This window comes from Heterocephalus glaber, unplaced genomic scaffold, assembly GCF_053883595.1.
Source record: "Heterocephalus glaber isolate CG9 unplaced genomic scaffold, H.glaber_assembly_v1.0 deba00001813, whole genome shotgun sequence".
NCBI classification, from domain to species: Eukaryota; Metazoa; Chordata; class Mammalia; order Rodentia; family Bathyergidae; genus Heterocephalus; species Heterocephalus glaber.
Window position 1 is genome coordinate 2,116,828 of NW_028258484.1, and position 26,042 is coordinate 2,142,869.

A 26,042-nucleotide genomic window follows, 5' to 3' on the forward strand; every position below is an offset into this window, starting at 1 on the left:
TGGAGTCAGGGTGCCTTTATTGTTGAGTAGGCACAGTGCGGGCAGCAGGGCGCAGCGGGCTCGGTGGCCACATGGCAGCATGTCCAGGACCCCCAAGGCAGTGGTTCCCAAGGCACTGGAGTGGCCCACGCCAGGAACAGGAGAGGAGCAATGGCCAGGTGCTGCTCTCCCCAGAGCAGGGCTGGGTCCTTGGGACAGGGCAGGCCAGCTAGGTCCCCTGCAGAGCCCCTGCAGCCCTGTCATCTTCTCCCATGGGACTTGGCGGCTTTTTGACGGTAGATCTCTGTGGTGAAGGGCCTGCAGGGTTGGAAGGGTGGTTCAGGCAGGTGGTTGGGATGCTGATTCCCACCCTGACACCAGAGCCCTGCCCAGGTCCTGCCCACCTGAGTACAGACTGTCCCTTCCCAGGGTAGATGAGACTCCAATCCCCCACTGTCCCCCAAAGCTGCTTGGAGCCTTCAGAGAGTGGGAGGGGCCAGGGTCACCTGCCTATCTGCTGGGTCTTGCAGGCCCCAGATGCCCCCACTCTGAGCTTCCTGACCTATGACCCACCCAGTGTGGCCCAGCCAGTAGCAGCCTGACCTTGAGAAAAGGTCAAGGGAGAGGTGTGGCTGGCCTGGCTGTCACACAGATATCCCCCACTACCACCCTACTCACTCCTCATACAGGATGGCCACCACGTAGACAAGGGCCACCACCACCGTCAGCAGCAGGCCCGTGGGACTGGCGTGCCTGCAGAGACAAGCCCAAGTCAGTTGGACCCAGCTCTTCCTGCCTCCACCGAGGACCCTCAGGCTGCCAATGGGCCACTGGATGGAATGGGCTGGACCAGGTTGTTCCACTTCTCAGTTCAGCTTTCTAGCAAGGACCAGGGCCCCTGTCTCCTGGTCTGCCTACCCAGCTTGCTGAGTTCCCCCAAGATGGGGATGCTCCCTCCTTCCTCATCTTGGCCCCCAGCCAGGAACTGAGGACAGCAGGAGGGAATCAGGAAGGAGGGAGGAAAGAGAAAGGAGAGAAGGAGAAAGGAAAAGAGGGAGGAAGGAGGTGCTGCCACGTGAGTCCTGGCCCCTGCTTACAAGGGAGCCTCCACAGCCACCACCCCGGTAAGCTCTGGCTGTCGGCCTGGGGATTGGAGGGATGACAACAGTGTCACACCTGGGTCTGCTCAGCCACCTACGCATTGTGGGCTCCACGCACACCCTGGAGCCCCGGCCAGCGGACAGGAAGCCTGGGCAGACTGTTCTGCAGACCCAGGGCTGGACAGAATGTCTGTCATGCGCTCTCTGCTGGTGACCAGCCTCTGACCTTGCTGTGCCAATGAGCACTGAGAGCTCATTAGAGACAGCACGAAGGAGCCTAAGCACATCTGCCTCAGGATTCCAGAAATAGCTACTGTCCACCCATCTATTTCTATAGTTACCTCTGATTCCACGGCTCCTGCAGGGCTGGGTTGCTGTGTCCAGATCAGCAAGCAGGAGAGAGGAGGGAGTCTCTGAGAGACACAGTGGGCAGCAGAGGCCAGGCTCCAGGGCCTCAGGTGACTCGGCTTTCCTTGGCCACCCCCACCACAGGCTCTGCAACCAGCTGCCTGTACCTACCAGACCACCACAAGACTGGTGCTCCCCTGCTCAAGATGTAAAGCTATCTGGGAACCACTGTGGCCAGGGACAGACAGCCTGCACAGCTTCTGTGAGGGGCAAGGCCTGGGCTAAACTTTCTGGAAACAACCTGGGCCTCTCCAGAAAAGCAGGTCCCAAGGGCTCTAGAGACCCCATCTTCACTGTCCCTTTACTCAGAGGGTTTTCACAGGCTTTGAATGTGGAACAGTGGAAGTAACTGGGGACTGGGGTTCAATCCTTCATCCCAGCAGACATGGCTCTCAGCGTCTGTCTCCTGGACTGTAAGAAGGGGGCCATAACCACGAGTACCCCATGGCAGTCACCTTTCCCTCCTGGCGGAAGAGGCACTTTGTCCCTAGCAAGGGCTCAGGGAGAAGCCTGGACCTCAGCTGTGGTCCTAGTCACACAGTGACCTTGAAGGGTGGTCCTGCTGGGGAACAGAACCCCAGACAGGCCCCTCTTGATCCCACAGTCCAATTCCTGTTCCTGAAAACATCGTCCACAAAAAAAGGCAAAACAAAGCACAGGGGCTGTGACGGGGGAGTGGGGTGGCAAGGAACCTGGGAACCAACTGTGTGTCTCTGTCCCAGATTGGCTGTGTGGTCTGGGCGAGCCCCCAGCCTGTTTCTCCACCTGTCATGAGAGAGAGACTGGACTGATTGGCCTTTACTTCCTTCCACAAGTTCAAAATGAAACAGACCTCTAGTAGCTAAGATGATCAGTGGTACGGCCCTAGCCAGTGCTTTTAGAAGGTCTTAAAAGCCTTCTTTTGCCCTGAGCCAAGATCCCAGGGAGGGCTGCAGAACCCCTGTGAGATGCTCCCAGGCAGCACAGCCCTAGCACCGTCCCCAGTCCTGGGGACAGAGAGCTGCGGAGCGGACAGGACCCTCCGGGCCTCACGCAGATCTCAGCCGACAGCACAGAGCACGTGACCACTTCCCCTAGGGCCAATGACCTTGAAGCCCCAGGCCCTGTGGGTCACGGCAAGCCCAGAGTCCTTCCCTGGGGTGTGGGGGAGGCTGTGATGTGCTAGAGGGGCAGTCCTGATGACAGCCCAAGGGGGAAGAGTACGGATGCTGAGAGTCCCCTTTTCATCTCCAGTAAACCTCCACCTGCTGTCACCATGGGTCTAGCTTGTCCCCCTAACAACCCAGTGTGGGGTGACGGTCCTGCTTCCTGGTGAGGAAACCAATCCCAGACTGAGCCTGCTTGCTGGAGGGTTGGGAGGTGGAAGCCTGCAGAGAACAGGGCCTGGGTATGTGTGTGCGCATGCATACACACATGCATGTGTGCAACAACACAGAGACGGGCTGGGTATGTTGGAGAACCAGGAGGCTACCAGGAGGCCCTGGGTAAAGGAGGGCTGTTTCAGTTTGGACTCATCCTGGGGGCTCCAAGTAGAGATGCTCTGTGGAGTGGGCAAGGTGGGGAGCTCACTGTCTGCCCCTCATGGGTCCATTGTGGCTGGGCTAAAGGCAGGTGGGAGGGAGAGTCCACAGCTAAGGCTGCAGGGTCAGGGACGATCTGGTCTGAACACGGTGGGGGCCAGGGCAGGTCCCAGCCAGACCCCTAAGCCCTCTCTAGTTTACTGTCACTCAAACCCCACCAGCTGTGACCCCAGGGCTGTGGTGAGTGGTCCCTGCAGCTGGGGGAGAGGGCACGGGGGGATTCAGCGGAACAGCTTGCTCTTGACATCCCACCATTTGAGATCCAATCTTTTGGGGTCCCAGGGCCTCTCTGATCTCTGGGACTATCTGTAACTCTAGCCAAGTGGCTCCCAATGCCTCCTTCATCACAGGCTCTCTGATCCCTGGGGTTATGTTTCCACATCCTAGTCACATCTATACCTGGTAGGGCAGCCAGCAGCCCAGGGGACCACCCTTCACTGCCTGGGGTCTCCCCTCTGCCAGGGGAGGACATCTGGCCTCCTGTGCCCAGACCAGTTCCTTTGGGAACACTTGGTGACTCAGGGGCTATGGTGGGCCAGACTCCCCTGGGCTCCCTGGTGTATGGGGCCAGCAGACCCCGGAGGCCTTTCTCAGTCCTAATGTGCTAGCTCAGGGCTTACCAAACTCCAGCCCACAGACTGAAAATGCTTTTTACATTTTTAAATAGTTAAAAATGAGAATCCCAAGAATATTTCATGACACATCCACGTCCATAAATGGAGCCATGTGGCCCATACCTTGCCATCCATTTCCCTACGTCTCTGCACTGGGCACAGCTGAGTGACTGTGACCTGTCGGGAAACTCAAGCCTCAGCTCTCTGACCCTTTATGAGAAAGCTTTCCAAGCTGTGATCTGGGAGGTTGTTTTGTTATCACAGATAAGAAACTTGTGGGCAAGAAAGGTCCTCATAAAAGACCTTATTCTCTTTCCACTGGTCTAGCTCCTCCTTTGGTCCTCCTGGGCTGTCCCCTCCCTCGGGGCAGTCAGCAAGACAGCCATGGCACCTGGTACTCACATGAGGCCCCAGCCCAGGTAGTTGGCTGTGCTTCCCCAGTACATGGGGTTGTCCATGACGCTGAAGGGAAATGTGGTCACTCTGGCCTCCTTGAGGATCCCAAAGTAATCACCTGTGGACAAGAAAGGGCAGGAGGGGAGGTCACTCAGCAAATTGTTGCTCTAGTCACCCATAACTGAGGGAGGACCCTGGAATGGGCTTTGGCAGGGCTGCAGGTAAGAGAAGTCCCTGACCTCCAGGAGCTGCTAACCCACAGGGAGCCAGCTGGACAGCACATGGGGTCAAAGGACCACCACAAGCTCACAGACACCCCAGAGGGCATGGGTCCCCAGGCTGGTGAGCCCCCAAGCCTGTACCATTACCTGCTCTGCTCTTCCAGCCCTGCCCTCCAGCCATCCTGGCCTTTCCCTTATTGCTGTCTCTATGCCTTTGCACATGCTGTTCCCGCGCCTAAGATAGCTCCTTTCCCTCTGCTCACATCACCTTCTTTGGAGCCAGGTCTGGACTCCCTCTCCAGAAACAGGATGCCCCATTCTTCCCTTCTCCTCACCCCTGGCCAGTTGCTCAGCTCTGCCTTGGGCTGCTGTGGCTATGGCTCCAGGCCTGCCCACAACATGCCTCTCATGTCTCAGTGGGGTCAGCCCTGGTAGTGGACCATCAGTCAGCCAGCTACCTGGACACCTACCACCCAGGAACAAGTTTTCTTCACAGCCACTCTAAGCAGGAAGAAGCAATGGTGGGATCAAAGATACAAAGTGCCTGGCAGAGGCCCCTGCATGGTGACTGTCACCACTGGGCCAGGTATAGCTGCTCAGTAAAGGATGCTACTGCACCCTTTTGGGCTCCTCTCCCCAGACATCCCTCCTTTGTCTCCCATCATGCCAGAGGACAATGCAGCTTCATCCTGGGCAGAAAGTAGGGCAGCCAGCCTGACGATGGGAAGCCATTGGCAGGAAGGACCTGGTGTGCAATGCATCACCCATTGTTGGGGACAGAGGGCCTGTGGAGCTGTCCAGAGAGGCTCTTTCTTTGAAGGAAGCAGGAAATGGGGTAGTGGGGCCTGGAGGCGGGTGGCACAGAAACCTGCTTCAGGCTGACTCACAGGGAAGTGACTGCCTTTCCCTACATTGAAAGCCTGCTGGTTCCTTGGGTGTTTCTAGGCCATGTCCACTGGGGAGGACATCCCAGGGCTGTGGCTGCCCTCACCTGCCTGATCCAGCCCTGGCTGACCATGGCACCCCGGGCTGTTCTCTCCCAGCCCACTCAAGGTACACCAGCCCCCTGTGACCATACCCCTAGCCCTGCACACCAAGGGCTGGTCCCTCTGTTCTTCCAGAGGAAAGTACTGTGTCTCCTCCCCAAGCAGCCCAGCCTTTCCTCATCCACAGGTCCTGGAGAAGTCCCTTCCTGTCACTCCTTGTCCCCCAGCTCTGCAAGGAGGACCAAATGGTCCAAGCGGTCCTACTGGTGCCTGCTGTTCATTCCTGGGACCCCCTCCATGACTTCCATCTTTCTGGGAAGGAAGCCTCAGTCCCATGTGTGACCTTCAGGGCCTCTGCCTGACCTCCCAACCCTGCCCTACCACTTCCCTGCGCAGCCACAGTCACTGCCACCTCACTTGATAGGCCTCCCTGCTCCCTGCATGCACCTGCCAGCTCCAGGACTTTGCCCTGCTCTTCCCAGGTCCCTCTTCCAGGATGACTTCCTACAGCTTCTGCCTGAGCAAAAAGCCATGACCTACACTAACACCCCAGTGCTGCAGGTGCCGTGGTCCCAGCAGGCCCCACCACAAGTGATCTAGGAGGCCAAACTCAAAGGTCACTCGCTCCCTCAGGGCATCATCAGTCCTGAGCACACAATCCTGGAGAGCAGAGTATCCTGCTGGGAGCCCAAGCTCTCTATGCACAGGGACACTGGGCAAACTGGCCAGGCTCTGTAGAGCACTACTGGTTCCTGGAGGAGGCTGAGGCCTGGAGAGTTGCCAGGTCTGTATCTGACTGAGGGCAGAGAGGGGAGGACCAGGCCTTCCAGCCCCCAGCTGCACCTTGGCAGCTGCGCGAACTCTTGGGTGCAGCCTGTACAGTGGGACGGGTTCTCTTTGTGGATGGGGCTGCCACCTTCATTCGGTCCTTGCTCCCAAGCACTCCTTGCCCTCCAGCCCCGCTTTTGGTGTCCCCCTCAGCTGCTTTTCCTCCTAAACTCCCAAGGCCTGGAAGCTGCAGCTATCCTGTGGGAGGCAGCCTCTGACCAGGGCAACACTGGGCTCCCAGTCCAGAAGAACCAGAGCCATGGTCAGGTCTGTGGGAAGGGGGAAGGGACCAGGTCCCTCCACCCCCTGCTGTGCCCCACAATGGAGCAGGGTGATGGCTGGGTCTCCTTTGCTTCCCAGGGACATCAACTGATTGCGAGTGGTGGCTACTGTGCCCCACTTCTCCTTGGACTGTCTTACCTAGGAAGGTTCCAGTGAAGCCCAGTGCAAAGAAACTGGAAAGCACAAACACGGTGCCCACACCCAGGAGTGCAAGGCCCAGGCCGTAGGTGGTAGGGTTATCCAGGCCCTCCATCTTGGGCTGGCTCAGCATGGCCTGTGTGAAGCTGCAGACAGGGGACAGGGAGAGAGCATGTCACCACATTGGGGCAAGTGCCTGAGACTGCAGTGGGCCTAGGGCTCACACACTCAAAGCCTTCTGAAGCAGCTCCAGGTGGAGCCCGAGCCACCTGGAAGGCACTGCCCAATGCTCACTGACACTGGGGTGGGGACAGGAACAGAGCCCCAGGCCTGACAGAGTTTTGGTTTTCAAAAGAAGCCAGAAATCCATGGTGGTGCACACCTGTCAATCTCAGCACTTTGAGAGGCTAAGGCAGGATTGCGAACTGAAGCCCAGCCGGGACAACGTAGTGAGACCTTGTCTCAAAAAAGGTCTGGGGATGTAGCTCAGTGCAAAGACCCTGGGTTCAGCAGTTCAATACTTAGTACCACAAAAGACAGAGAAAGAAGGGGGAAGAAGACAGACAGACAGAGAGACACAGAGACAGAGAGACACAGAGACAGAGAGAGACAGAGACAGAGAGAGACAGAGACAGAGACACAGAGACACAGACAGAGACACAGACAGACAGACAGACAGACAGACAGACAGACAGACACAGAGGAAATCCTGACCTGCCTGTGGAACACCCTATTTATTAGGAGTAGGCCAATCATGTACACCATTTGGGACTGCACTAATGCAGGCTGGGTGCAACCCAAGAGCCACCAGTGTGCAAACTCTGATCCCGTCCAGTGAGCAACTTGAGCTCCGGAGGAAAGTGAGGCTCAGAGAAGGTGCATGTGCAGAGCAGGTTACACAGCAAGTCTTGGCACCTAATGTCCCGCACCTTCCACTATCCCAGTAGACTCAGAGCCTGAGGCTGGGGGCTGGGGGAAGTATCTGCACTGTTGATTGGCCCCACAGCCCCTACACAGGCCAGGCCATACCTGGGCAGCTGACCTGAGTTTTAAGCCCTTTCCATGTCCTCCTTTACCCACCAAGTGCCCCCATTAGGTTCCCTTTGGGACCAAGGCATTTAAAACCTTGCTCTGAGGTGGGGGGTTGACTGGAAGGGGTAACTATAGGGCTCATCAGTGAGTGGAGGTGCAACCTTTCCAATGGTCCCCTGCTGGAAGGCCTGGAGCAGGTAGAATGGAGAATGCAAAGGGCTCTGGGCCTCATTAGGAGGGAGTGAGCACTGGTGAGAGGAAGGCAGTGGACCCACCCGAGGGAAAGGATGTGTGTGGGGGCAAGCAATGCATGTACCAAACACACACTTCCCATTCTCTCCACCATTAAGGCACTTGCAGGAGACGTGGTGGTCTGCTGCTCACACAGAGCAACTGCTCCTACTCTGTACCAGGTACTTCCCAGCAAAAGCAGCTCATTGACCACCCCCCAATCCACTCACTCATCTATCCATTCACTCACCCATCTATACATCCATTTATCCACCCCACATCTACTGATCTACCCCCATCCTTCTGGACGATCCACCCATTCACCTATCCATCCATCCACTTACCCACATCTACCAGCCAGCCAGCCACTCACCCACCCACTTATCCATCCACCTACCCATCCATTCACATGCATGCATGCATCCATCCATACACCCATCTACCCACTTCCCCATCCACCCTATTCATTCACCTGAATTAATCTATCCATGTGCCCACTCAGCCATCTACCCACCCACCCATCCATCTACCTAACCACTCATCTACCCACCAATCTACACACTTACCTTTCAATGCATCCACCCATACACCATCGATCTATCCACCCACCCACACATCTACCCATCTGCAAATTTTTCCATCTATCAGAGTATATTCATTTGCCAGCCTCTTTTAGTAGAATGATTCCACCACCTTCATTCTCTTACTGGCCTTGATATAGGAGACAGGGCATGGCAAAGCTGGCTGGGGAAATGAGCAGGACCAGTCAATTATAAAACAGAAGCCAGGACATTTTAGGGCTGGGGATTTAGCTCAGCGGTGCCGCTGCCTGCCTCGCAAGTGCAAGGTCCAGAGTTCAATCTCCGGTACCAAAAAAAAAAAAAGAACCTAGGACAGCACCAAACAATTCTCAGGACCCCATATGTGGAACTTCTTACAGGCTCCCACAAGATGTGTATGGCATAAAAGAAGACTAGATGCCATGGAGAGCTCACTATTGTGACTTCCCATGATAGCCTATCTTGTGTTTCTTGGCTGCAGCATGTACTTTTATTTTTGGTTTTATCTTCTTTTTCTCGTTCTGCCCAAGTTTACTCTGCAGAGCTGGTTTCTCCCATATCCACTCACCTCTCACTTTTCAAATAAACTTTCGGCACCATTTTTGGCTTGTCTTGTCTAATTGTTTGTTTAAGGCAGGAAGGACTTGAATTTTTTGATTGATGAGCCATTTCTAAAGAAACTACCGGATAAGAGCCTGGTTCAGGTTGTGGTTCACTATCCTCACGTGGCACTAAACACTGCCACCCAGAACTTTTCCCTTCAACTAGACTTTCATCTCATGGGAACCAGGCTGCTTCTCTTTCTCTGTGTATCTCCTTGGCACCCAGCACAGGCCAGCAGATGGGCCAGAGGGTAAGGGAGGCCTGGGAAGAAGCACTGTGGCAGAGGCCTGCAGGTGACCTGTCACCAGTGGTGCATATGTGTCAGGGCAAACCTAGCTGCCGGTCATGCTGCCACACCTCCAGCTTTCCACCCACCACCACCCTCCTCATCCTCCTGCTGCCTGGCTCAGGGTCACCCTACACCTCCAGATGGAGCTGCCAGCTTTGGTTCAGGGTCATGCTGCCATGGAGCCAGGCAGGCATCACTCATACTCTGTGTTGTGAGAGAGGGCCATACTGCGCCCTCTAGGCAGCCCTAGGACTCTACAGACCCAGCTGCTGAGGACATCAAGCTTGTTACCCCCAGCCTGGGTAGCCTCCCACACTCCCCTGTGTGCAGGCACCGGAGCGTTGGGGGTGGTGGTGAGAAAGGCAAGCCCAGGCAAGGCAGGGCTGCCCAGGGAACAGAATGTTTGTGTGTGGGCTGATTGGGGAAGGGGTACTCTTACGGGCTAGGACACTGCCTCACCGGCAGGCGTAGGCCACTTGCTATGAGTTCTCCAGGGTCACCAGTGGCTGCAAAAGAGCTGCAGGGTCCTAGGGGAAGGGTGGAATGGGGCTGCATAGACCTGAGTTTCCAGTCTCAGTCTTCTTCTCTGAGATGTGATGGTGACCCCTCCCCTACCTCCTTGCACAAGGCTGCTGTGAGTGGCTACACGCACACACTGAGCAGTCCACAGCTCTGGGGCTTGTAGACAGTGGGAAGGAAAGGAGCAAACCAAGGCAGACACTATGAGAAGCTCTGGGAGGAAACATGGGGGCTACAGTGAGGAAAGGAGGCCTCGGTGATCTGAGAGAAGGGGAAAGGAAGACCATTCCAGAAAGAGGATGGGCCTGCCAAGGCTGGGTGCCTTGAGGCTGCGGAAGAGGGGAAGACAGTGGAACCTGGAACAGGCTCTAGGTGCACATAGTGAGGAGCACAGTCAGGGAGCCCGGTCAGGCTGTGTAGACGACAGGTGAGCACTGGGGGCAAGCCAGAACCCTGGAGGCTAGAGGGTCACTCTGGAGGGAGACCTGGCTCAGGGCTGCTAAGCCTCAGTTTTATGCTCTGTGCCAAGCTATCTGCAGTTTCCTCTGCCAGAGAATTCATCTGCACTGCACACCAGGCAGTAAGGACATGGCTGTACCCGAACCTCTCAGTACATTTCCTGGCTCAGTTTGGAAGAAAAATTATCTTCCTAGAAGCAGCAGGTTTGGGGCCAGGTCTGGCTGCCCCAGTCTGCCCAGGGCCTGCTGAAAGTTACCAGCCTGTGGCTCCATCCTGGACTGGCTGGCAGGGAGGGATTAGAGGTCCCTCCAAACAGCAGGGTGAAGCTGGGCTCCCCACGAAGTACATGAAGGGTCATTTGCTCTAAGAGCCTGCAAAAAGTCCATAGGGGCTTCTTCCTGGCGGTCCAACCTGAGCCACCAGCCACAAACACTCTGTGACAAAAGTGGCTGGCTTACAGGAATCGATGCCCAATTAGGCGGCAGGCGTTCCAGCTCCTGCAGTGAGCCAGGAAAGCACAGTCTATTCCACTCAAGAATTAGTGGAGGGACAAAAAGCACTATGGCCATGCACTGCACAGCACAGTGAGGTAAGAGGAGTAATTTCCTTTGGAAATATTCTGCACTTGGTGGGGGTGAATGGAGACTCATGCGTGTGCCTCGGGTTCTATTTTTAAAACTTGGATTGAGCTTTCAGTCACCAATGTGACCTGGGGCTGCCTGTCCCCTGCTCCAATGAGATCCCGGAAACCTGGTGGGGAGGCTGAGGGTGGAGGGTCTCGTGAGCCTAGAAGGAAGCCCCGAACCAGGCCACAGACACATGGCCAAGCAGTGCCCACAGCATCCACTTCCTTGACTTCATCCCTTAAGTGTGTCCCCATGGTGCTATCTGTGCCCCATGTAGCACAAGCTGCCACTCATTTCTGATTCCTCCTTATCTCCTGCTTAGGTGAACTTGCTCTTCACACTTCAACTCAGACTAGGCAAGACCATTTGTGAAATTAGGCATCTGAGGGGCTTGTTCTCCTAATACAATTAAAATGAACAAGTACTAAGACAGTAACAAAAAAGTTATACCACCTTTTCAAAGTGTCTTCAAAACTCAACAACAACCCAGAGAGTGTGCTCCATGTTACAAATAAGGGAACAGAGAGGTTCGGGTGGGCGGGGCAGAAGCACAGGCTGGTGGAAGCTTCTGCTTCCTCAGGGCCTGGAACAGAGAGGTCCTCCTCCCTGTAAGTGACAGGCAACGTGTAGGTCTGGGAATCCCAGGCTAGAACACCTCTTCAGGGCCCCAGGGTGAGAAGGTAGCCTCTAGTGGTGTAGAGGGCTGTTCTTCCTACCATCCTGGCTGCAGAAGCTGGTCCACCTGGCCCCTGGGCCTGGCCTCACCCTGGCTCTCCCTCTTCACTTCCCCAAGATCCCAGAGGCCTGACCCATATTCCCTTTCCAGTTCTCTGCAGTCTGGATGCATGGACTTCCATAAAGTGTCTGACCATCTAGGTCAGCCTCCTCTCATGGCTATCAGCTATCTAGGTGGAAGATAGGAGAGGGTCAGGGGTGCCCTTTGAGGCCAGCCCTAGCCAGGCCAACCACATGCTCTCCCCCAGTGCCCTTCTCAGAATGGCTCTGTGGGCTCATTAGACAGAAGCAGCTCTAGGCCATCCAGGTCCAGCAGAGGCTGGCTGCACAGGGGGGAGCCGGTGGGGAAGGGGACTCATCAGATGCTTCCCCATCATGCTCCACCGCCAGAGCAAACAAGAGAGTGCTGATTGCCTGCTGAGGTCTGGACTTAATATTTTCAGACTCCAGATAAAGTGGCTCATCCTGACCGGTCCTCCTAGACCACTAGCTGGTGCAGGCCAGCTGATGCAGTGGCCCCTTGGGACCAGCCAGGACCAGCTTCATGGGTGACGCTATCATTTGGGGTAGAGAGTAGTTCTGGAACTAGACAAGAGATGGTTGTACAATGTTGGGAGTGACTAAATGTTACAGACTGGCATATCTAAACATGGTGGTTTTTATTATGTGTACTTTGACACACACAGCACTCATGCCTGTGGGTATAGACTAAAGGGGAGGGTGCTGGGTGCTAAGGGTGGGAGGCTCCATCCAGGCAGCTGCTGGTCCCAAGGGATTCTCTCTCCAGCCCCTCCCTTGCACCACTCCCCACTCTCATGCCTGAGTCCATATGAACTCACCTGCCAGGTAGGCAATGGAGAGATGCTTGTCAATAATGCAGAGGGGTGCAGAGCAGGGCAGGGATGGGGGATTCCAGCCCTGCATAAGATAGGCTCAGAATCTGCAGCAGTCACAGGGGTGGAGGTGAAGAGGAGGAAGCAAGAGCCAGTACACATCGCTGCCTTTTGATCTCCAAGGTCAGGAGAGAAACAAGTCATGGGCCTGCTGGCTGTGCATACTGCAGTTCTGGCCACTGCTGAGATAGAGAAGTCTGAGAAGGACCACGGCCTGCAAGAAGCTAGATGCAGGTTGCTTCCCTCCTGAGCTCAGGGTCTGAGGGTAGGCAGACAGTTTCATGCTGGCACCAACCCTATCTTTATCCCCTAATGACATGGAGGACCTGTCCTCTTATTCCCCAAGACATATACAACACTGGCTTGGGGCCTGGAGGAAGGGGACTCCATCCAGGGACCAAGGACCAGGAAACCAGTTCCTACTGCTCTCTGCAAGCATCCACACTGGAGAGGATGCCAGGTCCAGGCACAGAGGTTCCCTCCAGCACTCCTGCAGGCTCCCTAGAGACTGCACATGGGGAGGCCACTGCAGCATCTGTTGGTTTTCTTTCCCTCTTTTCTGCCTTTCTTTCTCTCCACCTGCCTGGATTTCTTCCTTCTTTCTTTAAGAGACACGGTCTTGCTATGTTGCCCAGACTGGCCCAAAAGTCCTGGGCTCAAGCTATCCCAGTAGCTGGGACTTCAGACATGCGCCGCCCTGCCTAGTTAAGGTCATCCCTTGACCCTCCCCGCCGTGGTGGCCTCACAACTCTACCATGCACTCTTCCCTGGGGCCCCTGATGAGCCTTCCTCTGCAGCCTAACTCAGTTCAGCTCATGCTGGGTTCCAATGCCATGTCCTCAGGAAAGCTCTCCCAGCTCCATGCACCCCTGAGGTCCCACAGCATATGACATGCACTCTTGAGCTGGCAAGTGGGGGACAGTAATGCACCTTCTTGTGGTCCACATCAGCTCCTGCTTTCCCATCTGGATCCCTCATGGAAGTGACTACTGTTCCCTTTTACAGACAGGAAATCAAAGCTCAGAGATGTGAAGTGACCTACTAAGGGCCAGCCAGCACATGAGGGCCAGAGGTGGACCTGCCCTTCCCCAGGCTTCTCGGAACAAACTGGAAAGACTGCTGTAGCCCTAAGTCAGGGACATTCAGAGCACCTAGACCATCATGGAAGTGTGCACCACCAAGATGTCACCTCCCTACCCATTAGGATGGCCACTAGTAAAAAGGCAGAAAATAACAGGGAAGGTAAGGATGTGGAGAAATTGGAACACTAGTGAATTACTGGTAGAATGTTAATGGAAAATGATGCAGCCACTATGGAAAACAGTTTGGCAGTTCCTTAAAAAAACTAGTCATAGAATTACCTACCACATGAGTCAACAATTCCACTTCTAGGAATATACCTCTGTTATGGCTTATACCTAGATGTCCCCTCAAAACCTTATGCACTCATAGCTGAGGCTTTTGGGAAGTGGCTGGATCATGAGTATCCACTACTAGATTAGTCCACTGATGGGTTTACCATAATTCTGGGTGTGGACGATGGATTTACTGAAGAGGGAAGACCCACCAATAGGCTTGAGGGTAGAACCAACCAATAGGCTTGTAGCGTGGATGAAATAAAAAGGGAAAGAAGGAAGGCTCACTGCTTCCTGCCTGTTATGCCATGAACTGCTTCTCCTTTGCCATGGCCCTCTGCCATGCCACCCTGCATTGGAGCTGGTTGACTATGGACTAAAACCCCTACAAACTCTGAGCTAAAATGAATCTTTCTTCAACTTGTGGGTGTCAGGTATTTTTTCCCTAGCAACAAGAAAGTAACTAAGACAGCCCCAAAGAACGGAAAGTAGGATCTCCAACAATACTTGTATCCCCACGTCCACAACAACATTATCCACCATAGCTAAAAGGTGGAAAAACTCCAAGCGTCCATCTGCAAGTGAATGGGTACATAGTGTGTTTATCCATGTAGTAGAATATTACTCAGCCTTAAAAGGAGGAAATCCTGATACATGCTCCAACATGGATGAACCCTGAGGACATTAGGCTAAGTGAAATAAGCTAATCATAAAGAAGACAAATAATGCCTGATTGTACTTATATGTGGTCCCTAGAGTAGTCAAATTCACAGACAGAAAGTTGCATGGGGTTCCCCAGGGCTGGGGGCAAGGGCTTGTGGAATTAGGTGCTTAAGGGGTATTGAGTTTCAGCTTTACAAGATAAAAAATGTTCTGAAGATAAGCAGTGGTAATGGTTACGAAACATCATAAAAGTATTTAATGCCACTGAGATATACCCTTAAATGGTAAAATTCATATATGTGTATTTTACAATTTTAAAAATGTACTCATGTAAAAACCATTCTTAGCTTTTGGGCCATTAAAAAAAGCAGGCCCCTAGTGCTGTGGCTTTTGGAATGCACTTGCCAACCCCCAAACCCCTGTGTGGACCCAGGGAGCCAAGACTTTAGAAGTCCAGGACTCTGAATCATTTGTTACTTCCTGTAGGCTGAGGTGATGGTCTCAATAGCTTGTAGAGCCTCCTTAGCCCTGGGATCCTGGCCTCTCCCTACCCCCTCCAGAAGGGCCTGAGTGTCTGCATGCCTCGCCCATGGGGAGGAGAAAAAAGGACAAAATTGTCCAGCCACAGAGCAATTCCCTGGGCTTGAGCTGCCCAGTCAGGCTGGCTTCCTGGGCTGGGTGGGAAAGGAAGGGAAGGAGGCTGTGAGGTCTTTCCACAGCTGAGTTTTCAGGGAGCCACGTTCCCTAGGGGAGGATGGTTCACCTGCAACCCAAACAACCAAGCCTCTCTAGCAGCAAGTGCAGGTGCAAAGGTGTCTGCATGCCTCTGACCCGGCAGCCCAGCTGCTCCATCGCCAGGGGCAGGCACCTGCCACCCCTTCAGCTCTCAGGCTGTTATCTTCCTGCCTTGGCACCCCAACAAGGCCTTCTTGTAGAAGGGGGAACTCCCATTGAACAGTGCAGGTGAGTGAGGTTGACTCAGGGAACCAAGGAAGCCCTTTGCAATTCAAAAGATAGGATGGGGTCATTAATTCACTCCCCTGCTCCAAACCCTTCTATGGCTCCCTATTTCCCACCATACCCAGCTGTGGCCAGATCTCACCTGCTTTATCCAATCTACTCCCCCCCACAGGCCACCCCACCCCTGGCTCAGACCACCCCACCCTCAGCTGTCTCTACCCACTCCAGACCAGGATCATCTGAGATTTACTGGGGCTGCCTGCGAAAGGGAAGGAAGCAGACCTCTCCCAGTTTACAAGAGTGGGCAAGATCACATGCAGTTCCCACTGGGGACCTCCAGCAAGTGCTTGCCCTGCAGCAGCACTGAACATTGCAGAGGGCTGGGAACAACGCAAGTGGCCTGTGTGGATAGTTTCCAACATCTCCCTGTGTAGGGCTAGGGAAGAGTAAATGAGATTTGTCTTCCTCTTGGAGCACTATACAGTGGAGCTCTACGTGGCAGTGAGGAAGCCCAAGAGGAAACAACATCTACTGCCACAGAACAGCTGCATGTCAGATGCATGCACTAGTTTTAACACTTGACTGCTGTGTGGCCAACAGTGTGCCATTGGAAACATCTTGGGGCTACTCACCCTGTCCCCAGAGCAGGTAGGGGGCCCTGCAGGCCTCTCTGGGCTGCTGTACTCCTCACTTCCAACCTGCATCTTACTCCCCTAGGTCACTCGCTCTACAATTCTCCAACTGGTCCCAGGCGGCATTCCCAAGGGCCTGCAAGCGCTAAGTATGCAGCATCTTGGGAAACATCAAGCTGGGAAGCAAGGACCATGATGAGCACCACCATGTGCAAGCCAGGTGCTTACTGTCATAGGCTCCTAGATCCTTCTGGGAAGGGGAGTCTCCTGCTGGGTGGCTCGGGGTTGCAGAGGCCATGGAGACCGGATGGACACACCTATCTGAGGCTGGGTCTTGCCTTTCTCTGGGCTCCTGCCAGCCTCTTCCTGTGGGCCCTGTGTCATGGAAAAGAAAGCTGCACCTCTTTTTTTGGATAGGGTCCCTCCATGTAGCTCAGGCTGGTCTTCCACTCACTATGTAGCCCAGGTTGGCCTCAAACTTGCAGTGATTCTCCTGCCTCAGCCTCCTAAGTGCTGGAATTACAGGTGGGCACCACCATGCCTGATAGCTAGACTCATCAAGCCCAGTACTATGAGCACAGTCAAAGCAAGGCCCTGGGAGAGAGATGCAGGGCCCACATAGCCAGGCAATTCGAGTACAGCTGGAGGTTTTAGAGAGTGTTGGTGCTCCAAGAGGTTGGCAGTCATCTAGGCTGGAACTGGGCTTCCAAACTCCCAGGGCAGGTTCATTCACTCTGCATTTAGTCTCGAATACTTAATTATCAGCTCTAGGTATGGCCCTGGGCACAGCCTGACCAACAAGACAGACTCCTTAAGATTCCTCAGCAGAGGTAGTCCTCAGTAGGTAAGAAAACCTATAAAGGGACTGAGCGAGGTGCCTAGGAGCTGCGGCAGTGCAGTGGGGGAGAGGAGCCTGACTAGGTGGGTGGGGCCACATGACATGTGAAAGCCAGTTTCAAATGGCAGTCACTCTTGTATCTGTCTGGAGGCCTGGACCAGAAGGCCAGGAGCCCTGAGGAGGGAGTTGTGTGGTCCAGAGAGAGGGAGGGAGAGGAAGGTTGCAGTGGGACACCAGTATCTGGGAAGGGGTCCCGGAGCAGATCCAGCCTGTGCTGGTGGACTGAGCAGGGAGATGTTGGAAACTATCCAGAATGACTTCTTGGCTTCCAGCTTGAGCAAGTTCCCTTCCCAAGACAAGGCGGGACAGGGAGTCAGAGTTGAGCTGAGCCACAGAGCAGCTCCCAGGAGCAGGACCCACAGAGCCAGAAGGAGGGCTTGGGTCAGGGGACAGCTGGGTTTGCTCTCTGCCAGCCTAGGACTCCTCATCTGGTGAACCTGGCTCAGGTGCACCCTTGGGGAAACTTCTAGGATTATTGGATCCCAGTGAGAGCACAGCATGGCTTCTCATGCCCAGCACAGGGATGGCTGCAATCTGTGGCCCTGCCCAGTATTTCTACACAGCTACCATGTCCAGATGGCCAAGGCCATAAGGCTGTGGGCCTCAGCCCATTCCTCCTGAGACATGTCCAGCCCGGAAATGGGTCTCACGCCCCCTCCAGCCCTCTACATCTCTTGGCAACACTGCTCCTGTGGGGGTTCCCAATCCACCAGCAGCCACAGCCGCTGGGAAGGGTCTGCTTGGGGTCTAGGGGCTCCATTTCCCACCTGGAGCAGCCTAATGCCCCATCCTCTGTAAGGAGGGACAGAACACAGGTGGTCTCCCAGGTGGCAAGGCTAGAAAGAAGCCCATGTCCCTCCCCTCTAAACTTCCTACTCACATGGGCCTAGCCTGGTGCCACTGAGACTGCCCCAATCCTCTAGCCTAAAAGGATCAAATCTTTCCTCACAGTGCTGTGATATCCTGGGCAGATCACTGCTTCCTGCCAAACCTCATTTTCTTCATCTATACAATGGGACAAACCTTAGAATGTTCCCTGGGGGTATCACAATCCCCAACCTGCAACTATAATACAAAGCTACTGTGATAAAAACAGCATGGTACTGGCAAAGAAACAGACCTGAGTGGAACAGATTAGAAGATGCAGAAACAACTCAGACACACTCTGCCATCTCATCTTTGATAAAGGAGCCAAACACCCTCACTGGAGGAAAGATAGCCTCTTTAATAAATGGTGCTGGGAAAATTGGGTTTCAACTTGCCAAAGATTAAAACTAGACCTATATCTCTCACCATGCACTAAACTAAAATCAAAATGGATTAAAGATCTAAATATTAAAATAGAAATGCTGAACCAGTTGGAACAGAGGTTAGGTAGAACTCTTGAAGACATCGGTGTAGGAAAACATTTTATGAACAAAAAACCTCAGTTGCCCGTGAACTAGCACAAACAATCAACAAGTGAGATCTCTTCTTATTAAAAAGCTTCTGCACAACAAGAGAAACCACCAGCAGTGTGAAGAGACAACCCACAATGTGGGAAAAAAATCTTCACCTGCTTTTCCTCAAAGGTCTACTATCTCGAATCTATAAAAAACTTAAAAAGATCAGACCTCCCAAATTTAAAGACCCAATCTGAAAATGGGCATCTGAAATGAACAGACATTTCTCACACAAAGAAGTAGAAATAGCATATAAATACATGAAAAAATGTTCAACATCACTGGTCATTCGAGAGATGAAAACAATGCTGAGATTCCACCTCACTCCACAAAGAATGGCTGCTATCATGAAATCAACCAATAACAAATGCTGGCAGGGCTGTGGGCAAAGAGGAACCCTGCTCCACTGCTGGTGGGAGTGTAGACTGGTGCAACCACTGTGGAAATCAGTATGGAGATACCTCAAAGAACTAGGACTGGAAGTCCCATTTGACCCCGCTATTCCACTACTGAGGATCTTCCCCAAAGAATTAAAAGAATCGTACCACAGTGATATATGTGCACCCATGTTCATAGCAGCACAGCTTTGATAGCTAAAACTTGGAAACAGCCCAAATGCCCATCAACTGGAGACTGGATAAAGAAAATGTGGTTTTTTAATAAAACGGAGTACTACTCAGCCATACAAAATGAGAAATTAAAGACATTTATAGCTAAGTGGATGCACATTGAGGTGATACTCTTAAGTGAAATAAATAGGACACACATGTATAAATACTGAATAGTTTCTCTGGTGTGAGAAACTGAAAGTGTAAATAAGGACTAAAATGTATAATAGGTAATGTGAAATAGGAAGAAAAGGGGCAAAGGGGAAGGAAGTGGGAGGGGTAGGAGAAAAGAAAGAAGGGAATGGAATTAATATGAGAAAATGGAAAAATAGGAACAAAATCTTTGTAAATAGGGAGGAATGGAAGGGTTGAAGGGAGGGCTGGGCAAGGGTGAAAAATAAGAACCAAGAGAGACTATGTAAAGGTGCAAATTTCCAACGATGAATGTCATTATATTGTATACCTAAAATGTACCAATGATTAGAAAGAATAATCGATAATGCAAAATAGGAAGAAAAGGTCCAAAGGGGTAGGGGTAGTGGGAGGGGCTGGAGAAAGGAAAGAAGGGAAAGGAAAAATGATGAGAAATGGAAATAAAGTCTTTGTAAATAGGGAAGGGTGGAGGGGGTGAAGGGAGGGCTAGGAATGGGGAAAAAATAAGAACCAAGATGCATCATGTAAAGGTACAATTCCCAATGAGAAATGTAATTGTGTTGTATACCTACAATGTACCAATAAAAGAATTTAAGAAAGGAAAAAAAAAAAAAGAATGCTCCCTGGACTGGGGAGCTTGCCAGCTTGCAGGCTATGATGGCCCAGAGGCCTTGAGTGGGCACCAAGAGCCATGTCCTTGCCTTGGATGAATAAGGTCTCTGGAGAAGTGTCTTTGTGTTCTAGCTCAGAGCAGATGCCAAGGAACCACTGCCTCTAAGAACCGATACCCTTGAGAGGCCCACTACCTTGGAGATGGTAGGCAGCCCCAGGCTAAGAGGAACAGGCCACATGCCAAGGTCCAGCAGGGAGGCTGACCACATAGGACCCTTCTCCTACCCCACCACGCCCCTGGCTCACAGGAAGGCCAAGCCCAGATGCTGAAGACAGAGAGGGTGCCCTGGTTGTGGGGAGGGAAGCCTGAGTCATGTCCTCCCAGCATCTGAGTGTGAGGGTCCTGCCTGTCACCTCTACCCCGCAAAGCCCAACAGCTTTCCATCCACCAGGCACTGGGCATTGAGCATCAAGCAGGTCACTTCATGTGTGCAACCTGGACCTGCAGAACTAGGTAGGCCAAGGAGAGTGGGGAAGGCCAGACCAGCCACACAGACCTTATCCAAGGGAGCAGCTGCAAAACAGCCCCCAGCATGTCTAAACTGTCTAGACAGGATTCCCCAGACCACTTCCTCATTTTTTTTGTTGTTTTGCAGTAATGAAATTTGAACCCGGGGCCTTTGCCCTAAGCGATATCCCCAGCCCTTTGTACTTTTTATTTTGAAACAGAGTCATGCTAAGTTGCTAAGCTGCCCGAGCTGGCCTCGACCTTGACATCCTCCTGACTCAGCCTCCCAGATTACTGGGAATACAGGCATGCACCACTCTACCTGCTACTTCTTCATTTGGGCCACATTCAGCCCACGAGCTGTCAGTGGCTTTCACAGAATGGGGACTGGGGAGAGATGGGAACAATGACGTGGACTTCAGGCCTAGAGGGTGCCAGAGCCACAGTGAACTCTATCCATGTCCGACAACTCCATTCCACTATCATCCCTGCTGTGCAGGAGGGCCTGGCCTGGCCCAGGCTTGATCTTCATCAATCAAGATCCAGTGGGGCCGGGGATTTAGCTCAGTGGTTTCACCACCTGCTGCGCAAGTACAAGGACCCGAGTTTGATCCCCAGTACCAAAAAAACAAACAAACAAAAAAAAACAAAAACAAGATCCAGTCACTTGCTCTGGCCTATTTCATTGATGGCAGGAAGGTAACATGTCCCTAGACCATAGAAGGACAAAGTGATTTTTAGACACTGGTCCAAGCCTGAGCCCCTGGACAGTCTGGTCCTGGCTGTGGGGAGCTCCCAGCAGGGTCTCTGCCCCCTGTCCTGGAACCTCTTGGAGAAGGATCTAGGTATGTGAGCCCAGGGCCACCCAGGTATTGTCCCCTCCCCTCTGCTCCTCCTTACCTGACCCCTTTGCGCAGTAGAACTGTTCCATTCACTGTTCCCTTCCTGGGGTTACTAGGACTCCCCTGCTGACAGAGAGGTCAGGTGGCTGCTATGGTAGGAGGGCTTTGAGAACAGAGTTCCCTGTGGCGTCAGTGTGTTTGCTACATTCCAATGAACCCAATGCAGCCGTCCATTTCCAGGGCTGTGTGTTCTCAGTGATAGCAGCCTGCCTGGGGGCTTACCAGTGTGAGCGTAAGACATTCAGCAGCAGGATGACGCCACCCAGAAAGTAGCACGCCAGGTATGGGGATCCGAAGGCACTGCTCAGTTTTCGGGTTCTCTGCTCCCATCTTGCAACCTGCACCCAGCGAAGAGAAGAGAGTGAGATGTTAAGTGTGCAGGAGAGCTGGGGCAGGATGAGGTGAGCAAGTCTCTGTGTTCCCAGGATCCAGCCCCCGGTGCCAAGTAAGAGCCACATGGGACACCTGGTGTGTCACCTCCAGCAGCCAGTTCCACCTCCAACCAGGGCCTGTGAGAAGCAAGTGCAAACCAAATAACCATGAGCTCATGAAGGAGTATGGCTCTATAACAGTGACGGCGAACCTTTTAGAGACTGAGTGCCCAAACTGCAACCCAAAACCCACTTATTTATTCCAAAGTGCCAATACTGCAATTAAACTTGAATACTGAGGTTTTAGTTTAAAAAAAAACAAACTCATACAACTTGTGACATCATCATAGAGAGTGCTCTGCATGTTCACTGCAGCACGGGTGCCACAGGTTTGCCACCACTGTTCTAGACCAACACATAAGAAGTCATTCCAAAATCCAAAAGAGTCCCTTCACACAATTCCAAAAGGGCCCCAGCAGACAAGAAGCAGGAAGCGAGGTACACCAAAGGAAAGCCTGAAGCATGGCTGACATCACAAGCCCAGCCCAGGTCCAGACCTGCTCCTGCCACCACTGGGAACACCCACAGTGTCCATCCCAGGGGAAAAACTAAAGAAGGGAAGCCCCTCACCCCCAGCAGTGCCCCGTCCAAGCCCTTCCCCAAGCCACTGATTTCCAATTGTGTAACTTTTAGACACAGAAGCCTTTTACCAACTAATCACATTTGGACTTCCACATCCAGCAGCTAGCAGTGGAGAGAAGCAGGCAGGCAGCTCTCAGGCCTCTTCAGTAGCTCCCTGCACCCTAGTTCCCTGTCAGCATGTTCCAGTCAGGGTGCACACTTCCCTGGGGGGCTCCCACTGTGGCACCTGGCCCAGTGCATGGTGAAAATGCACAGATGAAAGGAAGGAGAGGGAGGGCAGGCAAGAAGGGTGCAGAATGACAAACTAATGACATGAGCTGGTCACCTCTGTAGGCCCTGAAAATCCATACCTACATATATGTGCATATAGAGATAGCCCCCAACTTATGGAGTGCTTCAACTTAAAAATTCTCAACTTTATGACAGTACAAAATAAATGTGCTTTCAGTAGAATCTGTCCTTTAACTTTTGAAGTTGGCCTTTTCCTGGGTCAGAGTTACGTGGTACAGGCTTCTCTCATGATGGTGGGCAGCAAGCCACAGCTCTAGGTCAGCCCTGAGAGCACAAAAGCAAACAACTGAGACTGCACTGCACTGTGTGGCCAGCCTTTTGTGAATACTGGTATTCAGTAAAGTACATGAGCTATTCAATACTTCATGATAAAATACACTTTGTTGGATGAGTCTGCCCAACTGTGGGCAAATATGAGTGTTCTGAGCATGTTTAAGGCAAGCAAGGCTGGGCTATGATGTCAGTAGGTTAAGCCTGTTAAATGCATAGACTTACTTTCAATTTACAATGGTTTATTAGGATGTGACTCCCTTGTATGTAGAGGAGCATCTGTTAGGAAGGATCATGAAGGCCTCCTCAAGTGCTGAGACAATAGTCCTGGGGACACTGATACTGTAGTCCTGGTGACATCAGAGCCAGAGGAGCCATTTGTCACCATCCCAGTCCCCAAGGCTCCTATCTGGTACCCAGCCCTGTTTCCCAGGTGGACTGGCCTTTCCCCAGGAGTTAAACAACCAGGGAGTGGAGACCAGTTCCAGGCCCTACAGAAGTGTTGGCCCAAGGCCACTGCCTTCATCTCCCAGGAGGCAGCTGCTCAGTGAATCCCAGAGCCCGCCCTAGGCCTGTCCTCAGAACTCCTGGGAGGTGGCACTAAGGGCAGGGTGGGTCAGTTGTTTTATGGGGGGGGGCCTCCTTCCCGGGCCTTCCCTTCAATCAGCTGTCGGCACAGCTGCCAGCTGTCCTGGAAAGTAAGCAGCCCTTTGACCTATCTGGCAATGGCCTCTGTGGACCGTGGACCAAGTGGAAGCTCATCCTTCTCAGAAGGAGGAAGAGAAGAACTGGAAGGCCTGAGAGAGGTGCAGGGTGCTGGAGTGTAGGCAGGAGTCCACAAGGTCTAGCCTGCAGGGGACACTGCAAGGCCCAGGGCCATAGACCTTACACTACTTAGGGTCATTTCATATTTTTAAAAAAAATTTTTTAGGCTGGGGATTTAGGTCAGTGCTGCTGCCACCTGCCTTGCCAATGCAGGGTCCTGAGTTCCATCCCTGGTACCAAAAAAAAATTATATAAAACTCAAAATGATTTTTAGTTGTGTAATCATTACCATGACCTCATTCCAGAATACTTCTATCACCACAAAAAAGACACTGTCCCCATCAGTAGTCACTTCCCATTTCTACTCCCCAGGCCCTGGCAACCACCAGTCTGCCGTCTCTATGGATCTGCTATTCTGGAATGTTTCATAAGTGGAATCCTAAAATATGTGGCCTTTTGTGTCTGGCTTCTTTCACTTTGCATAATGTTTTCAAGATTCATCCATGTTACAGCATGTATATGTACTTCATATTCTTTTGGGGGGCTGATTATTATTCCATTATATAAAGATATCACATTTTGTCTCAATCAGCTGCTGATGGACATTTGGGTTTATTTATTTGGCTATTATCAGTAATGCTGCCATGAACATGCATGTCCAAATTTTGTGTGGACATGTGTTTTCATTTTTCTTGGGTATATACCTAGGAATGGAATTGCTAGGTCATATGCTAAGTCTGTTTGTAATTTACTGAGGAACTTCCAAATGTTTTCCACAGTAGCTGTGTCATTTTACAAGGAGTCTGGTTTCTCCACATCCTCTCTAACACTTGTTATGTTCCACTTTTTAAAATCATAGCCATCCTAGCAGGTATGAATATCTTTTCACACACTCATTGCCATTTATATACTTTCTTTGGAGAAATACCTTTGGAAAAATGTCTTTTGTCCATTTTAAAAACTGGATTTATTATCTTCTTACTGTTGAGTTGTATGCATTCTTTATATATTCAAGGTATTAAAAGTCTATCAAATACATGATTTATAAACATATTCTCCCATTCTATGCGTTTTCTCTTTGCTTTGTGAATAATATCCTTTGAGGGCCAGGGATTTAGCTCAGTGGTTCCAGCACCTGCCTCACAAGTGCAAGGTCCTGAGTTTGATCCCTGGTACCAAAAAAAAAAAAATCCTTTGATGTACAAAACTTTTTTATTTTCATCTGGCACTTATTTGTGTCTTTTAAGATTAACCCAAATTGGTGACTAAGATGCTGCAGAAGCCGGGGCCCAGAGGCGCCCAAGGTGCAGACTGAGCAACATAAGCCAAATTTATAGCTCTACTGTTCTTTGGAACAGAGGGGTTGAACAAAGTATAAACCAAGAAGGACTCGGCCAGAAGCCAGAAGGAAGTTCCGCTGCCGCCATCCCAAGCTCCTAGGGCAGAGAAGCTGAGCCAGTCCCAGCACCCCAAAGGAAGCTCCCCTGCCACCATCCCAAGCTCCTAGGGCAGAGAAGCTGAGCCAGTCCCAGCACCCGGAAGGAAGCTCCTCCACCACCATCCCAAGCTCCTAGGGCAGAGAAGGTGAGCCGAGTGGGTGCCAGAAGCACCCCCCGCCCCCCGTGGAAATGAGAAGACACATAAACAAGCCTCAAAAACAGACTTCTGGATCACCTACAGCAACCTCAAAGGGAAATGAGATGGAACAATCTGATACTCAACCACCTGGACTCTCTGAACTGGCAACAAAAGAGGATCTGGGAAAAATGAAATCAGAAATAATTACTCAGATAACAGAAAAGATTTTGCTCATGGTGCAAGACATGATTAATAAATCTAGAGAGGACACAGATAAAAAAATAGAGGATCTGAGGAACATGATGGAATCCCAACATAGGAAACAAATGGAATCCATAAAACAGATACAAACAGATTTCCAGGAGATTAAAAACTTCACTGAAAGTCTGCGCAGCAGAATGAACCAATGTGAGGATAGAATTTCAGATATAGAAGAAAAGATTGCAATTAGTGACCAGGAAAAGAAAAATTGCTTTAAAATTGTAAAGGAACACGAGAAATCAATCCAGCAGCTGCCAGACGATACAAAGAAGAATAACATAAGACTGACTGGAGTCAATGAAGAAAGAGGAGAGAGTGCAGATGACATAAAAAAACTGTTCACAGAAGTGATGGCAGAAAACTTCCCAAGGAGAGGAAAAGAACTTGACATACAGATAAGTGATGCATATAGGACTCCAAATAGCCTTGATAAAAAAAAAATCTACACATAGGCATATAATAGTTAGGATTCCAGAAATCCAACAGAAGAACAAAATTCTACAAGCAGTGAGAGAAAACAAACAAATCACATACAAAGGAAAGCCCACCCAAATCACAGCAGACTTCTCAATGCAAACCCTCAAGGCAAGAAGAGCTTGGAGTGATGTATTTCAAGCCCTAAAGGAAAACAGCCTCCAACCCAGATTGATGT

General features: G+C 51.9%; 1 protein-coding gene across 8 annotated transcripts in view; it reads right to left on the reverse strand.

Moving 5' to 3' along the window:
- The window catches only part of Pemt (phosphatidylethanolamine N-methyltransferase), an 89,025-nt gene continuing 62,983 nt past the window's right edge, over positions 1-26,042 (reverse strand). For 4 of the 8 annotated variants that reach the window (XM_087203922.1, XM_087203921.1, XM_087203924.1 and 1 more), the window contains 4 exons: positions 21,435-21,550; positions 6,533-6,678; positions 4,084-4,195; positions 1,460-2,252 (listed from right to left, as the gene is read on the reverse strand). In XM_087203922.1, coding sequence (XP_087060048.1) covers positions 2,021-2,252; positions 4,084-4,195; positions 6,533-6,678; positions 21,435-21,550 — 606 coding nt within the window. In that variant the 3' untranslated portion in view covers positions 1,460-2,020. The other 4 variants (XM_004868715.4, XM_087203926.1, XM_087203925.1 and 1 more) reach the window with 2 other exon arrangements.